Raw genomic sequence first — 14,130 nt, 5'->3', positions numbered from 1 at the left:
ATGGTGTTAGTGTCTAAATGACCAAAATTTCTTTGTTTGTAATTCAATGCGAATCTTAATTCATCTTGTTTAGTGTCCCAGTAAACTCCTAGAACTTTGTCATAAGAGTCCTGATTCTCACCAAACATTTTAATGGTTACATTCTGCTCATTTATTTTTTGCTTTGGTAACCCATTCAAAATTCTTTCCTTATTGGTGATAAATCCACGAATAAGAAATCCAGTTCGATCATGAATTTTAATGACTTGATTAATTGTTTCCATTGCTTTGGCTTCCGTTGCAAAGCTGTCCAAATAGTCGTCAACATAATGTTGCCGACGTACCGCAACAGCGCCCAATGGGTACTGTCCGGATTGCTGTTCAGCGCTATAGTTTTTTACTGCTTGAGCGCTTGCCGGTGAGCAAGTTGAACCGAAAATCATTACTTGCATCACATAAATATCCGGTGATTGTGATGAGTCGCAATCACGCCATAAAAATCGTTGGCTGTGTTGATCTTCCTCGCGAATGCGTACCTGATGGAACATTTCTTTTATATCAGCGCTCACTGCGGTATTGTATTCACGGAAACGTATCAATACGCCAAATAAGGAGGCATTAGCATCCGGCCCCGGAAGCAGAGCCGAGTTAAATGAAATGCCTTGAACTGGGGCAGCTGCATCAAATACCAATCTATGTTTTGCTGGTACTTTATTCTTGTTGGTTACTACGAATTGGGGTAAATAAAACACTCTCTTTGGATTGGCTATTAACTCGCTTGGAGTGAGTTTTCTTGCGTATCCCTTATTAATGTAATCGTTTATTGTGTCCTTCACCCACTGCTTCTTGATTACATCTTTGGCTAGAGTTTTTTCTAGCCCTTCAAGCCTGTGTAAGGCATATTTAAAACTGGACGGAAATTGAAAATCATCCTTCTTCCAGAAGAGACCAATTTCGTACTTCTGATACTTATGGTTGTACTTCATTGTCTCGTTTATTATCTGAGTAGCTCTGACTAGCTCAGATGATTTAACTTCAGGCACTGATTTGTTTACAGGCAATTCTTCCTGTGTTATAAAATCACGCACCATTTGTTTCAGATCTTGTTCCTCTCTAATCATAAAGGAGCATTGATGCTGAAAATATTCGGGTGTATTCCCGTAGACCAACCATCCCAGCGGCGTTTTTAGTGCCATAGGAGTATTTATGTCTCCTTTTCTGTGGCTATTCGCAACCGTCAAACCGGCATGGTCTAAACCAATCAAAATTCTCGGTTTAGCATTGGTATAACTAGATAGAGATACATCCTTGAGATGTTTATATTGTTTCTTCAGAGATTTCATAGATAGACTCTGAGAAGGTAAATCTAGGGAAGGTATCGTTCTCACACCTTCCATAGTGTATTCTGAAGAGTGCTCCCCCTTTATCTTAAAACTTACTCTTCCGCTATTGACATCAGCGGAATGGTTTTGAGTCCAAACTAACCTTAACGGACTCTTTCTAATTTCTAGACCTAATTCTCGTGCTAATCCTTCTTCAATAATGGATAAGGAAGAGCCTGAATCTAGAAATGCAAATGTTTGTATTTGTATATTTCCACTTGAAATCGTAACAGGTAAGATTTGGTATAATATTTTAGTATCGGCATCGTAGTGTTGATTCAAGGGTTTACTTGGGTTGTCACTATGCAGTAATTTATGGTGTACCTGTGTACAACCATTTACATTGCATGGACCCAACGTTTTACATTTATTTATCTTGTGACCGGGTTTCAGACAATGATAACACAATTTATTTCTTACTACCATCCAACGAGAAGGTACGGGTAATTGCTGAAATAAATTACAATTCTGTATGTTATGCGTTTTATGATCGCAATATAAACAGTGCCTCTTTTCATTGTCATGTAAGTTCAAATAGGCTTGCTTTTTGGGCATAAATGATTTACCCGCAATATTTTCCCTTTGCCCTATATTTCGCGTTAATCTTAACACGTCGGCTTTGGGTTTTATCCATTCATAAAATTCTTCGAGGCTAGGTTTATGATTTGAATGGAGCTGATCTTCAGTCCATTTTATTTGAATATTGAACGGAAGCTTCCCCACCAACTCTGTTACAAGTCGGTGATCCTGTAAATATGCATCTCCATTTAGAGTACGCATATTGGTTATTAAATTTTCAACTGCTTGTGCAATTGGAATAATTTCACCCTTCACTCTTTTTACTTCCCTTAACAAATTTTCATAGACAAACTCTGATTTACCAAATTCAGACTGGAGCCGCGCCATTATGGCCGGAACGTTTTCCGGATCCAACATGAGCGCTTCGACTCTTCTAAAAGCTTCTCCAGATAATGCACTTTGTAATCTAGTAATATTTTCTAGATTGGAAAAATTTCCTGATATAGTCGTTTCATCAAACATTTTCTTGAAACGTGACCAGTCCCTAGGGTCGCCCTTGAATTCGGGCAGTTTTGCGATCGATTGTCGCTTGACAAGCACTTCTAATGCCATTATTGGCATGTTTGATGCAGTGATTTCATGATTTTTGGCTTTATCTTTTGTAGCCATTTCAAATTTCCTGATCTTTTCATTTTTTAGACTATTTTCGTCGCGTAAAGCATCTAACTCCAGTTGAGTTTGCTTAAAAGATCGGATTAACTCTGACATCTTTCGAGATGCAGATTGGCATTTTATACATAAATATGCCTCAGATTCAGAAGGTGCTGATGGCAGCCCTACACAACGAATGTGAAACCACCTATCACATTCGTCGCAGCTTACCATTGGTTGGCTTCCATCGGGATCCGTACAAAGACGGCAGCTACCGTTATTGTTCTCTACGAACACACTCATGCTTATAACTTAAGATACTTGTGTTGCCAATACAAGTACCCGGCACCAATTGTGCACCGTCAAGGAAATTAGCGACGTCTCACTAATCCTTATATTTTTCTTTGTTCAAGACCGTGGGGTCGCTCTGACTTTACTAAAGTCCCCTACGCCTGATAATCTAGCATGCCTTTCCTATCAGTCCCGCATGTAAAGGATCTTGAGAATAATAATAAAAACTACGGGGCTTTAACTGGAAATTATGATCTTTCTTTGACCAACACTGCTATGGGTTTCTTCTCCAGCTAAAGTCCTCCCGTATAGCGAATCGTTTTACTACGATGAGCGTAAAGCCAAGAATTCTAATATTTAGTAATTCAAGATTTAAATTCAAGTCGTCGGCGACTACGCTTGAATACTTTCGCTCCCAGCTGTGGCAACCAAGGCTCAGCCAAGGCTCAATGTAAATATATATTGAAAGGACACTCACCAAACAGCTGTTCCAAAATACAGTAAAAGATGAAACCCTCTTCAAATACCTAGGAAGTCTTCCACTGCTGCGCGATCAAGGTGTTCATCAAATTCACTTCCTACACAGATTATGAGAGGGGGCGCGTTTTAGCCGATTGTAGGCAGTATAAACTTGAATCGCCACGGTTTCCGGCCAGAGTCCAACCAAACGTGGAAAATGGCTTTGACCTAAACCCAACCTATTTCAGTGGGCAGAGGTTGGAAAATGCGCTTTGATGCAAGTTCACACAACACTAAAATCAGCAAGTCTTGATTTGCTCCAGACTAGAGCCAAAGCACAACTTGCGACAGTGTCGAACTTGAAGAACTAAATGTGATAATCACTACACGCGAGGATACACACACGGTGGTCACTAGTGGTATACTGGTTTATTAACAATTTCTTAAAACTATTTATAATGAAAAGAAGTGTTGCATAAAATTAGAATGTCGCGCAACATATTACTGTTTTCTCTTTCCGTCCTGTATCAAGTCCTGGCGGTTTACCCGCTTCCCTAGCTCATGCATACGCGCGCATCTGGTTTACATAATTCTTTGCCTGGTTCTTATAGCCGGCATTTGTTTACCTCCTACATTGAATCGTCTATAAGGCCCTAGCGCGCAGCTCTGTGAATGTGATCCTGCCTGTGCGCATATGCTGATCCCTTTCTCAAGTGGAACGGAAAGGTTTTATTACTGTGGCCATAAAGTGAGACCCTAATCTTGAGTAAACATTTTCAGTTTTCTGGTGCTCGGTGCTGAAATGAAGCATCTCTTTTGAGTGATGAAATCTCGGATTTGAATCTGATGAAATGAATGAAATTTGATTTAATTTAAATCTGCTCATGTAATTCGCTAATTTCAAGCCGTGTTGGAACAATCGCTGATATGAAAACAGTACCCAACCTCATTTCTTCGAATTTGGTATTTCATGTTACGATTTCTCCATAAATATCAATCAAACATACCACGGAAAGTTACTGAATCATTAATGATCGATTTTTTGACCAAATTTTCACACGTTTTTGGCGTTTTTGCATGTTTGTATTCGATTTATAAAAAAAAAAAAATAAAAACCCTGCATTTTTTTCGAATCTTCAATTTAAGAATCCTACCAACACTTTTGTGATCGCTGCGCTGCCCGAGTGGCGAGCTTTGAACTAAGCGATGGTGATAATTTTCAGATTTTGCTTAAAGATTCGAACAAAATGCAGGGTTTTTATTTTTTTTCTTATGAATCGAATACTAACATACAAAAACGTGTGAAAATTTGGTAAAAAAATCGATCATAATGATTCAGTAACTTTCCATGGTATGTTTGATTGATATTTATGGAGAAATCATAACATGAAAAACCAAATTCGAAGAAGTGAGGTTGGGTACTGTTGTCACATCTGGGATATTCTTTGTTTTTTGAGTTGGATTTTGAGATTAATTGATAAATTATGATCAAAAGTTTTATGACTAGTCTATTTACTCATGTTTTATAATCTAAATCAAATATGTATGTGAACTGAAAATTTCAAATTTCATCCGAGATTTTCAAGAGTATAGGACAATTTGAAATCATATGTTTGATGACAACACGCGAATAATCGTTTTTCTTACCCATAATTGTAAGGTTTTGCCATCTGCGTTCTTTCAAACTCAATTAAATTAAAAAATTCGTCAAAAATTTTTCTAAATACATGAGATATGTCAAAACAATCACCGTAGCGCTATCTCGTGGTGACCACGCTGATTGAGTTGTTCAATTGGCACATTGAGCAATTTGGCGTCTCATTTACTCACACCGATGCAGAGTGCGCAGATCTATTCATATACGAAATTAGAATGTGTGCGAGCCGAAGTCAAAGTTTGTTGTGGGTTCAATTTTACACTGAGGTAAAACATTTTTGACTCATATTCATACACTGCGAAAAATGCATATAGAATTTCGTATGCTATGGACTAATGAACCAAGTAGAAGACAGTACCATCAAATACAAATAATAATACTCCTAAGTCCCATATAAACGAATCGCCAATGCTTGGTTCACAGCATGAACAAGTAAGCCTAGCAAATATCTCCCTTTCGTTGCGATAGTGTGAAAATGTGAAAGGAGATCGTTTCTGGCAACGCTTTATGCTAGTTGCTACGGTGCAAAACAAACTTGTTTGTTTATCGTTGTTGTATTAAACTGCAACAATCAGTCTAAATATCGCCCGCTAATAAACCGTGAAGCTTTCGAAATGGTGAGAAGTTGCTTAGTAGAGGGATGTGACACACGAACAGAGTCATCCGAAATTTCGCTCCATAGTTTTCCTAAGGATCAAAATATGTAAGTAAAATGTTTACATAGTTTTCACTATAATAAACAGTAACTATAGTGAACTTGTTCTTACCCTTCAGTGTTGCTAGTTTTATAGGAAATTCGTTAAAGTACATTGTCACTCTGACAGTGTATCATGACAATGTACCGCACGATGCAAAATGTGTCCTTGAAAATTTGTCGGAGTACTCCGTATTATAATTTGTATTTGGTACCATTACGTGATATAGAGTTTCATGAACGATTTTATGTCTTTCTCAACTGTTCTCTTGGCATTGCAGTGTTTTTTTATTGCATATATGTCTTCAATAATTGGCACGATGCGGCTCGACAAAATTCACTGGGTTATTTCGACACACTCACACTAGCATTAACCTTTCAACTGCTGAGAATAGCCACACCAACACATTCGCACGTGGATTGGACTCACGATGTAAAATACCCTGGTGATCACGTTTCTCTATGTGTTAGTGCGGTTGTCATTTTATTTTGGAATAACAGAGAGACGTGAAGAAGAAAAAACATAAACAAATGACGTTTCGGGAGTTGCTTTTATGAAATTATTTAGAGTTGGTTCTGTTTGCGAAAATATTGACAGTGAAATTCGGTGTTTTGTTCCGGGATGTTTCAATCGTTTCCATGACCTGCATTTGAAATGCTACCCACAGCACAATCACTCCATTATCCATGATAACTGTAATAGATACCACAGTGCGATCCGCCAAATCCTTCCTCCAACGAAATGAACATAATCGGATGTGTGTAAAATTTTCTATATTTCGACGTTACCTTGAAAGCCCTTGAAGAAAAAATGTCTAGATTTTCAAATAGTGCCAAAGATTCGCCAGGCTGCGCGACAACTGGAGTAACTTAGGCTGTGAACCATTTCGCGGTTAATTTTAACTTTTGGTTAAAATCTGACACTCGAGTGGTTAATTCGATGTTATCAAAAATAGCCCTGCTCGAGAGCATGGTTATTTTTGACAGATCGATAGTTGTTTTCCAACACTGAAAAAAATCTCGAAATGAAAATTCTAATACTAATTCATTAGTTGAAATTATTTCTAGTGGAAAATAAACCCAAATAACTTTCCGTCCGTCAAATTTTGAAATGGGCCACAGTTTTAGTCAAATTTAACTACTCGACACCAAATATCCACTCGAGTGTCAGATTTTAACCAAAAGTTAAAATTAACCGTGAAATGGTTCACAGCCTTAGAAGTGAAATCCTGATCTGAACTGATCGTTTGTTTATGTTTACGTACTTGAATCCCGGCGCGCCATACTCAATTTCGTGAGAAAATTACCAACACAACCAAAACTGTCTTATCACGCCACCAGTGTCGTGGATTGGACCGACGACACGACCAGGCACTCCGAAGAAAAATCAGCAATAAAACTGTTCGCTAACGATTCACCGTCAGTTACCACAAATCTAGCGACCCCTTGTAAATGATAAAAATAATCTTCTCGAGCAACACTGTTTAAGTTGCTATGGACTAGTTACCAAGGAACCCCAAAACAAATAAACATGTTTTGAAAGCGGTGGGATAGTTCCATTAGTGTTAAAGTCGTCGGTTAAACTTTGTCCAAATTAAGCAGGAATGCATTTAAATGAACTCGATTTTCGGAATTTAATCGAAACTATGGATGAAACCAACGAACGAGGACAATGATCTGCTTCCAGCGAGTCATCCGTACACTTCAACTGCTAGCTTTTCTGGGCAATAGGATTCGGTGTAATATGCCGGTGTCAAAATTGTTGGTTGATTGCGCAGGTTGATTGCGCAGTGGAAACAGTATTTCACCTTGTTGGCCACTATTCGAGGATTACTAGTGGAATTCCACAAAATCATTTGACCGTACGTTATGCAGGTACCGCAGAGCACTAGCCTCGCTCAGCTCGTTGTCGGTCATTTCCATGTCTTCCTTCTCACACAACGGTTTCAAGTCAAGACCTGAACTTTGAACTTGGTTTTATAAAAGACATAACTCATACTCCTCAATTTTTACATTCCGCTCGAGTTAGGTAAATCCATGAAAACGTTCCGTAATATAATAACCGATCTGAAATTTATTTTGTTTACATTCATCTTGCCTTCGATATGCAGTAACCAAGGTTATGGTGACTGTTATTCAAAATCAATAAATATATCAACTTGTGCTGCCAGTTTAAAAAAATTCACTAGCGTTTTCGATTTGACATTTCCAGTTACTGAGGGGTAGTTAAATTTACGATACAGTTTTGATAGACGAGTGGCAGGTCGTGTCGTCGATTGGACTATACGCCCTAATAAGCAATCAACCGAGAATTGGCATATTGTCGCAATACTGAAATGTAGAGGCGCTGCTTGTTTAGAGATGATATCCCAAGTAACATTTTTAATATTATTAAATACTTGTAGCTGTCTTCAATGCTACATAATAAATCTTGCAATAAAACTTTAAACTCAACGAAATCCTACTGAAAACCTCTATAAGTTCCTGCAAAGTGGACCATTCTTCATAAGGTTTATAAACAAAAATGAAGAATCAGCATAAACCTGCTTTAAAACTCCAAATTCAAGAAAATTTTGAAACCAGCTTTACGATCAACATTAAATTTCTTTGGATGGAATGAATTCCGCTATGAATAAACTGTCGTTTTGATGATATTTTTCTTGACTATGTGTGTCATGTCTACTTTGAATGCAATCAGTAAGAATAATTTTTAATTACGAGTTTGAGACCTTTTCCGAACGTAAAAATTTTATGCGCTTTTATTTTTATCGTGAATGTAAGGATAAAAATAAGAATTATAACTAATCGCCTTGAAATAAATGCGGTTTTTGCGAAAGTCTTCATGATTTATGAAAATTATTTTTTGTGATTCATCGTCATTTTTGTATAAAACTATTCTGTGGCGATAAAACTTGTGCATACGATCTGAAAATGAATCATGAAAGTCCAACATATTTACTCGTTTTTGCATTTCGAAGTTTATTTGGTGTCAATAAATGCTACGGTATAGAACATCATAATGGCGGCCATGAAATTCCTTTTAATGCAAATTACACTTAACCTAAGAAGCAATAAATCAAATAGTCTACAACTAATGTGTCATAAATGTACTTTTGAACCCCTTAACCCTCAGGGTACGGACTGGGTTACCGTAACCCGAGCGAAATTTGAAAGAAGTGCCATACGAAGAGAAGTCGGCGAGGGGGGTCCGGACCAGGGGGGGAAAAAACTTATAGGTACACACTATTAGAGGCCCAAGTGGCAGAGTCAGTCTCCGCTTTGTGTCCGAGCTAGACACATATAAACATTGTGCTCGGGTGTGGTACACCCAGTCCGTATCGAACGTTACAAAATCCAAAATTTTCAAAAAAATTAAGTTTTAATTTTCGTCTGTTTGCCACTGAGGAATAAAAAGGTAAGTAAGAATACGTACTCTTTACTTAATTTTGTAGATTCTAACCTCAAAATAACGCGTTGTACATGGTGTAAGCGAAGTATTGTAGTAGATCTCAATCACTTGAACGTACGTTTTATATCGAAATCTTTGCTGCTCGTAGTGAATTATAACTCATTAAATTTTGTTTCTTGTAATTTTTTGTTGAAGAACACGCATTAAAAACATGGCAACGCGTCGAATCACTCGAAGCGTTGCTGCTTTGGAGGAGTTGTACAAGGAAAACGAGGAGGACAGCGTTACAGAGAATGACAGTGACACCGACGACGCCGTAGGTGCGGAAGAGGAAAGTTCTCACGATTCTGAAACAGACGCAGAATCTGAAGGAGAGCCATTGTCAGGCGAAGAAGAAGCAGCTGCTCCGAGAGGCGCCCCGCCGTGCAAACGCGGCCGGCCTTCATACCTGCATGCTAAGAGCGTATTATGTAACATGACTTGTGTAACTTTTTAATAATAAATATTCGCCTTTAACAATTATGTTTGGTATTTATTTATATGATACTACTCAACAATATCTGAGAAACAATTTTTTTACGCTCAAAGTAATTAATTTTAACCTTTATCATCATAAATCAACAAAACAACGTTTTTTCGCTAACTCGAAAAAACGCGTATTTTCATTTTTCAAAAAAAATATAGTTTTTGGAATAAATCAAAAAACCGTTATGGACATTTGCAAGAACTACTTTTTACCTTTCAAATGCGAGTTATACAATGTTAATATTTTTTTTTTTTCAAAAAGTTACAGCATTTTGAAAAAAAACGTTTTTTACAAAAAAAATTCAAGACCCGTTCACATTTTTCATTATAATTTTTTTTCAATCAGTTAAATGATTAATCTGACAACTCTATTATATTTTTGAGACAATTTCACACAAAATAAAAAAAAATTATTCAAATTGACAAAGTACAGCTCGATATACACCCAATCAAAGTCGCCGGGTTAGGCTAACCCAGTCCGTACTGAACGTAACTTTTTTATAGTCCGTACCCTGAGGGTTAAATTTACTCTGAGTGAAATTGTTATAGAATGAACACGCACACACACAAAACTAGATTTATGAAAGAATTTAACTGGCAATAATGTTTTACAGAAAATGTTTGAAAGCAATATTAAGAGTGTTTGCATAGTTTTATTCTAGTGCAAATTGTTTTATTTTTATTTTACTTTTAGTTCAGGTAAAGGGTTTTATAGAAGCTTTGAAAACTATGATATTACTGGTTAAAAGAGACACTTATTATAGTTGGCATAAAACAGGTAGTGATTGAAAAATCAATTACAAAACTCCTATAAATTATAATTAAAACCATAAGGCATTCGAATTGTTACTTGGGATCCCTCTTGTACGCGGCGGGCAGATTTCCCCCCAGATAACTGGCTGTGTCTGCCAGCCATTTTTGCTGGAGTTCTATCAGAATTCCAGCAAAAGTCTGGAACGGTTCTTTTCTGTCGGATTCTTGCCATACAAGATTGGCAGAACCGTTTTGAATCGGTTCAACATTTTAAGCGTCTAAGTTTTATTTTTCAAGTATATTTACAGCAAGAGCTATCAAATCGGTAGGAAAATTTTTAATTACTCCACCTTTTCAACGATTTCTTATGAAAGCGGGCAAATTCATTTGAAAAATCATAGTAGAAGTTGAACAAAAAGTTTTTACTCTGAGGTGGTAATTTTGATCTTAGTTCATTGTGCGAAATCTACCGGATATTCAAAATAGAGCATTATGTTAAACTTGGTTTGATAGCATTTTTCAAATGACTGGAAATAACAAATAAAGTATCCAAAATAAATAGTACTCGATCAACATTACACTGGTATCTGTTTAAAAAAATGTTGATCCGAACAAACCTAACCTTACCCAATTTCACACACACACACACACATATATATATATATATATATATATATATATATATATATATATATATATATATATATATATATATATATATATATATATATATATATATATATATATATATATATATATATATATATATATATATATATATATATATATATATATATATATATATATATATATATAATACAAATAGAGCAAATAGAGGTTGTTGGGGTAGAGTGTTTTCGGCTTCTTTTAAGCAGAAATGCCACGAACGTTGCAGTTCAATCGCTAAAAGCTATATTTAATTACGTTAAATTCCATTCATTTCACAATATAATTTCTTACTTACATTGGTCTACCTTTACTCTTTCTTTCCTCCAACTTTTTTACGGTAAGTATTTGATTTTTCTTATATTTTCAGTTTACTCTAAGCGCAGCACCCTACTTTTTGGATGGTCTTGATGACAGAATGTTACTCTTTCAAGCGACAAACTGCACTATAATTCTTTAATTTATTCTATTATTTAAACTCCTTGCTTTCAACCATTTAGTTTTTCTTCTTCCTCCCTTTCTAGCATAACCTCCCTTCCCTTTCTAGCATAACTGGGCTTTTTCCATTGCGCTGTTTATTTACACCACCTCCGGGTTCGGTGCGATACGCCGCAACATTTTCCCCGACCCGTAAGGCTGGTCTAGGTTCCATCCAGACCGGCTTTACCGCCAGTGATATCCAACCGCGCTAATTTTGTCACCGGTCGATGTACCATTCCGTCTGCTGTTTGTACCACCGCATCGCGAACTCTTCCATCCCGGCCTTTATTAATCTTCGCTACACGACCTCTTACCCATCCACTACGGAATTTTTCGTTAACAATAAAGACCAAGTCCCCGACTTCGATCGGTTTTACGTCTTCAAACCATTTGGTTCGACGAGCGATTGTAGGTAGGTATTCTCGTATCCAACGCCTCCAGAATTGATCCACCATAGCTCGACATAGATTCCAGTCACTCCTGCAAACCTGCTTTGGCTCGATCTGAGTCTTCGGAGCTTGTACCACTCCGCTAGAGTTCAGAAGAAGAAAGTGGTTTGGAGTCAATGCCTCTTGTTGTTCGGTCTCTAAAGGGATATATGTCAATGGTCTGGAATTCACCAGGCTTTCCGCCTCCACTAATACCGTCATAAGCGTCTCTTCGTTAGGTGTTCTGTTACTGCCCATTGCAGCGAGTGCAGTTTTCACGGATCGCACCAGGCGCTCCCATGTTCCACCCATGTGAGGCGCTCCAGGTGGGTTGAATACCTACTTTGTATTTGCGTTCGTGAAGGTCTCCGCGAGTTGTCCGTCAATTAGGGTTATCTGTTGTTTTAGTTCGTTGCTCAGACCAACAAAGTTTGTACCTCTGTCGCTGCGGATTTCCACTGGAGCACCTCTACGTCCGATGAATCGTCTTACCGCCATCTTGCATGATTCCGTTGAAAGTGTGTGTGCGACCTCGAGGTGAACGGCTCGGGTGGTCATACAAGTGAATAATGCCACCCAACGTTTGGTAGTACTTCGATTTACACGTATAGAGATTGGTCCGAAATAGTCCACGCCCACATACGAAAAGGGTCGTACGAAAGCTTGTAGTCTAGAATCAGGCAACGGGGCCATCCGAGGCGTTTCTAGTGTAGGTTTTCTTATCTTACACATTATGGACTCTTTTGCCACTTTGCGCACGAGCGAACGTAGCTGTGGTATATGGAAACGCTGCCTCACCTTATTCACGACAGTTTCCCCATTAGCGTGTAGGTATCGTTGATGATACCATTCGACTATCATGTGCGTTACAGGATGCTCCTTAGGTAGTACGATAGGAAACTTGGTATCGAACTAGGCAACGGTTGCTGCAGAAATCCTGCTGTCCGAACGGATAACTCCAGCATCATCCATGTACGGAGACAATTTCCGGATCTTGCTGGTTTTGTCTAATCGCACTTGATATCCCGGTTGTTTTTCCCGATCTAATGTCAGCGCAGAAACTTCATCAGGATACAGTTCAAGTTGTACCAAACGAAAAATAGCTCTCTCAGCTTTAACAAGCTCCTCCTGGGATAGCGGACCTATTAGTCGAGCCTCCCTTTTTACAGTTCGTCGCAGGTTTAGCATGTAACGGTACACATAAGCTACTGATCGGCACAAGTGTGTCATGCTAGAGAACCGCTCCCATTGTAGAAGCTGAGGTATAGTGGCATCCTGATGCACCAAGCACGATCTCAATTCCTCTTCCGTAGTTTCGTTAAACGTATGAACCTCTACGCTCCATTGTTCTTCGGGTAAATACAAATCGCCTGGGCCGCGAAACCACCGATTGTTAGAAGAAAAGCACGGTCCTTTTCCCCACTTAGTTGCATCATCCGCTACGTTCTTTTTCGTGGCAATCCACCGCCACTGATCCGCATTTGTCTTACACAGAATTTCACCTACTCGACATGCTACGAATTGGCGGTATCTCCGATGGTCCGAATTTATCCACGCCAGAACTGTTCTAGAGTACGTCCATAGTGTTGTTTTCTCGATGATCAGCGAATGCCCTACGAGTATTGTTTTCATCAGGCGTACTCCGATCACTGCAGCCATCAGCTCCAACCTCGGAATTGAAGTTGCTTTGAGTGGAGCAACCTTAGATTTACCTCCGACCAACGCTACACGAATTCCGTCTGGAAATATGGCTCTAAAGTATGCGACACATGCATATGCTTCTTCACTAGCGTCAACATAGATATGTAGCTGCAGCGACTGGATATCTTTTACCGAATGTCGAGGGAAGTAACACCGAGAGATCTTTATTTGTTCCAGATACCGAAACCTACTCGTCCACCGTTCCCAGTTCTCACGAAGCTTTTCAGGAATTGGTTGGTCCCATTCGGTCTTGGCCCTCCACAGATCTTGAATCAATATCTTTCCATGTATCCAGAAGAAACATAGCAAGCCGGCTGGGTCGAACGGACTCATAACTACGCGTAGTGCTTCACGTTTAGTCGGATGCTCCGTGTCCGTAGCAAGTGCCGTAGAAAAGGTGCAAATATCGTCCACCGGTCTCCAGTATATACCGAGAACGCGTTCAGTGCAGGAGTTTTTGTTTTTTTGAAGAAGCTTTTCATTAGCTGGATCAATCTCCCCGACCCGTGTCAGAACCTCGCTTGAGTTCGAAAGCC

General features: G+C 38.5%; 1 protein-coding gene across 1 annotated transcript; it reads right to left on the bottom strand.

Annotated features, from left to right (window-relative positions):
• Window positions 1–12,805: 12,805 nt before the first annotated feature.
• On the bottom strand, window positions 12,806–13,927 carry LOC131434015 (uncharacterized). Its single transcript, XM_058600634.1, has one exon. The coding sequence runs from the start codon at window positions 13,925–13,927 to the stop codon at window positions 12,806–12,808; it is 1,122 nt and encodes a 373-aa protein (XP_058456617.1).
• Between the last annotated feature and the right edge of the window lie 203 nt (window positions 13,928–14,130).

This window comes from Malaya genurostris, chromosome 3, assembly GCF_030247185.1.
Source record: "Malaya genurostris strain Urasoe2022 chromosome 3, Malgen_1.1, whole genome shotgun sequence".
In the NCBI taxonomy this organism is placed as follows: Eukaryota; Metazoa; Arthropoda; class Insecta; order Diptera; family Culicidae; genus Malaya; species Malaya genurostris.
Note: the sequence above shows the minus strand (reverse complement) of the source record. Positions and strands in the feature narration are given on the sequence as shown.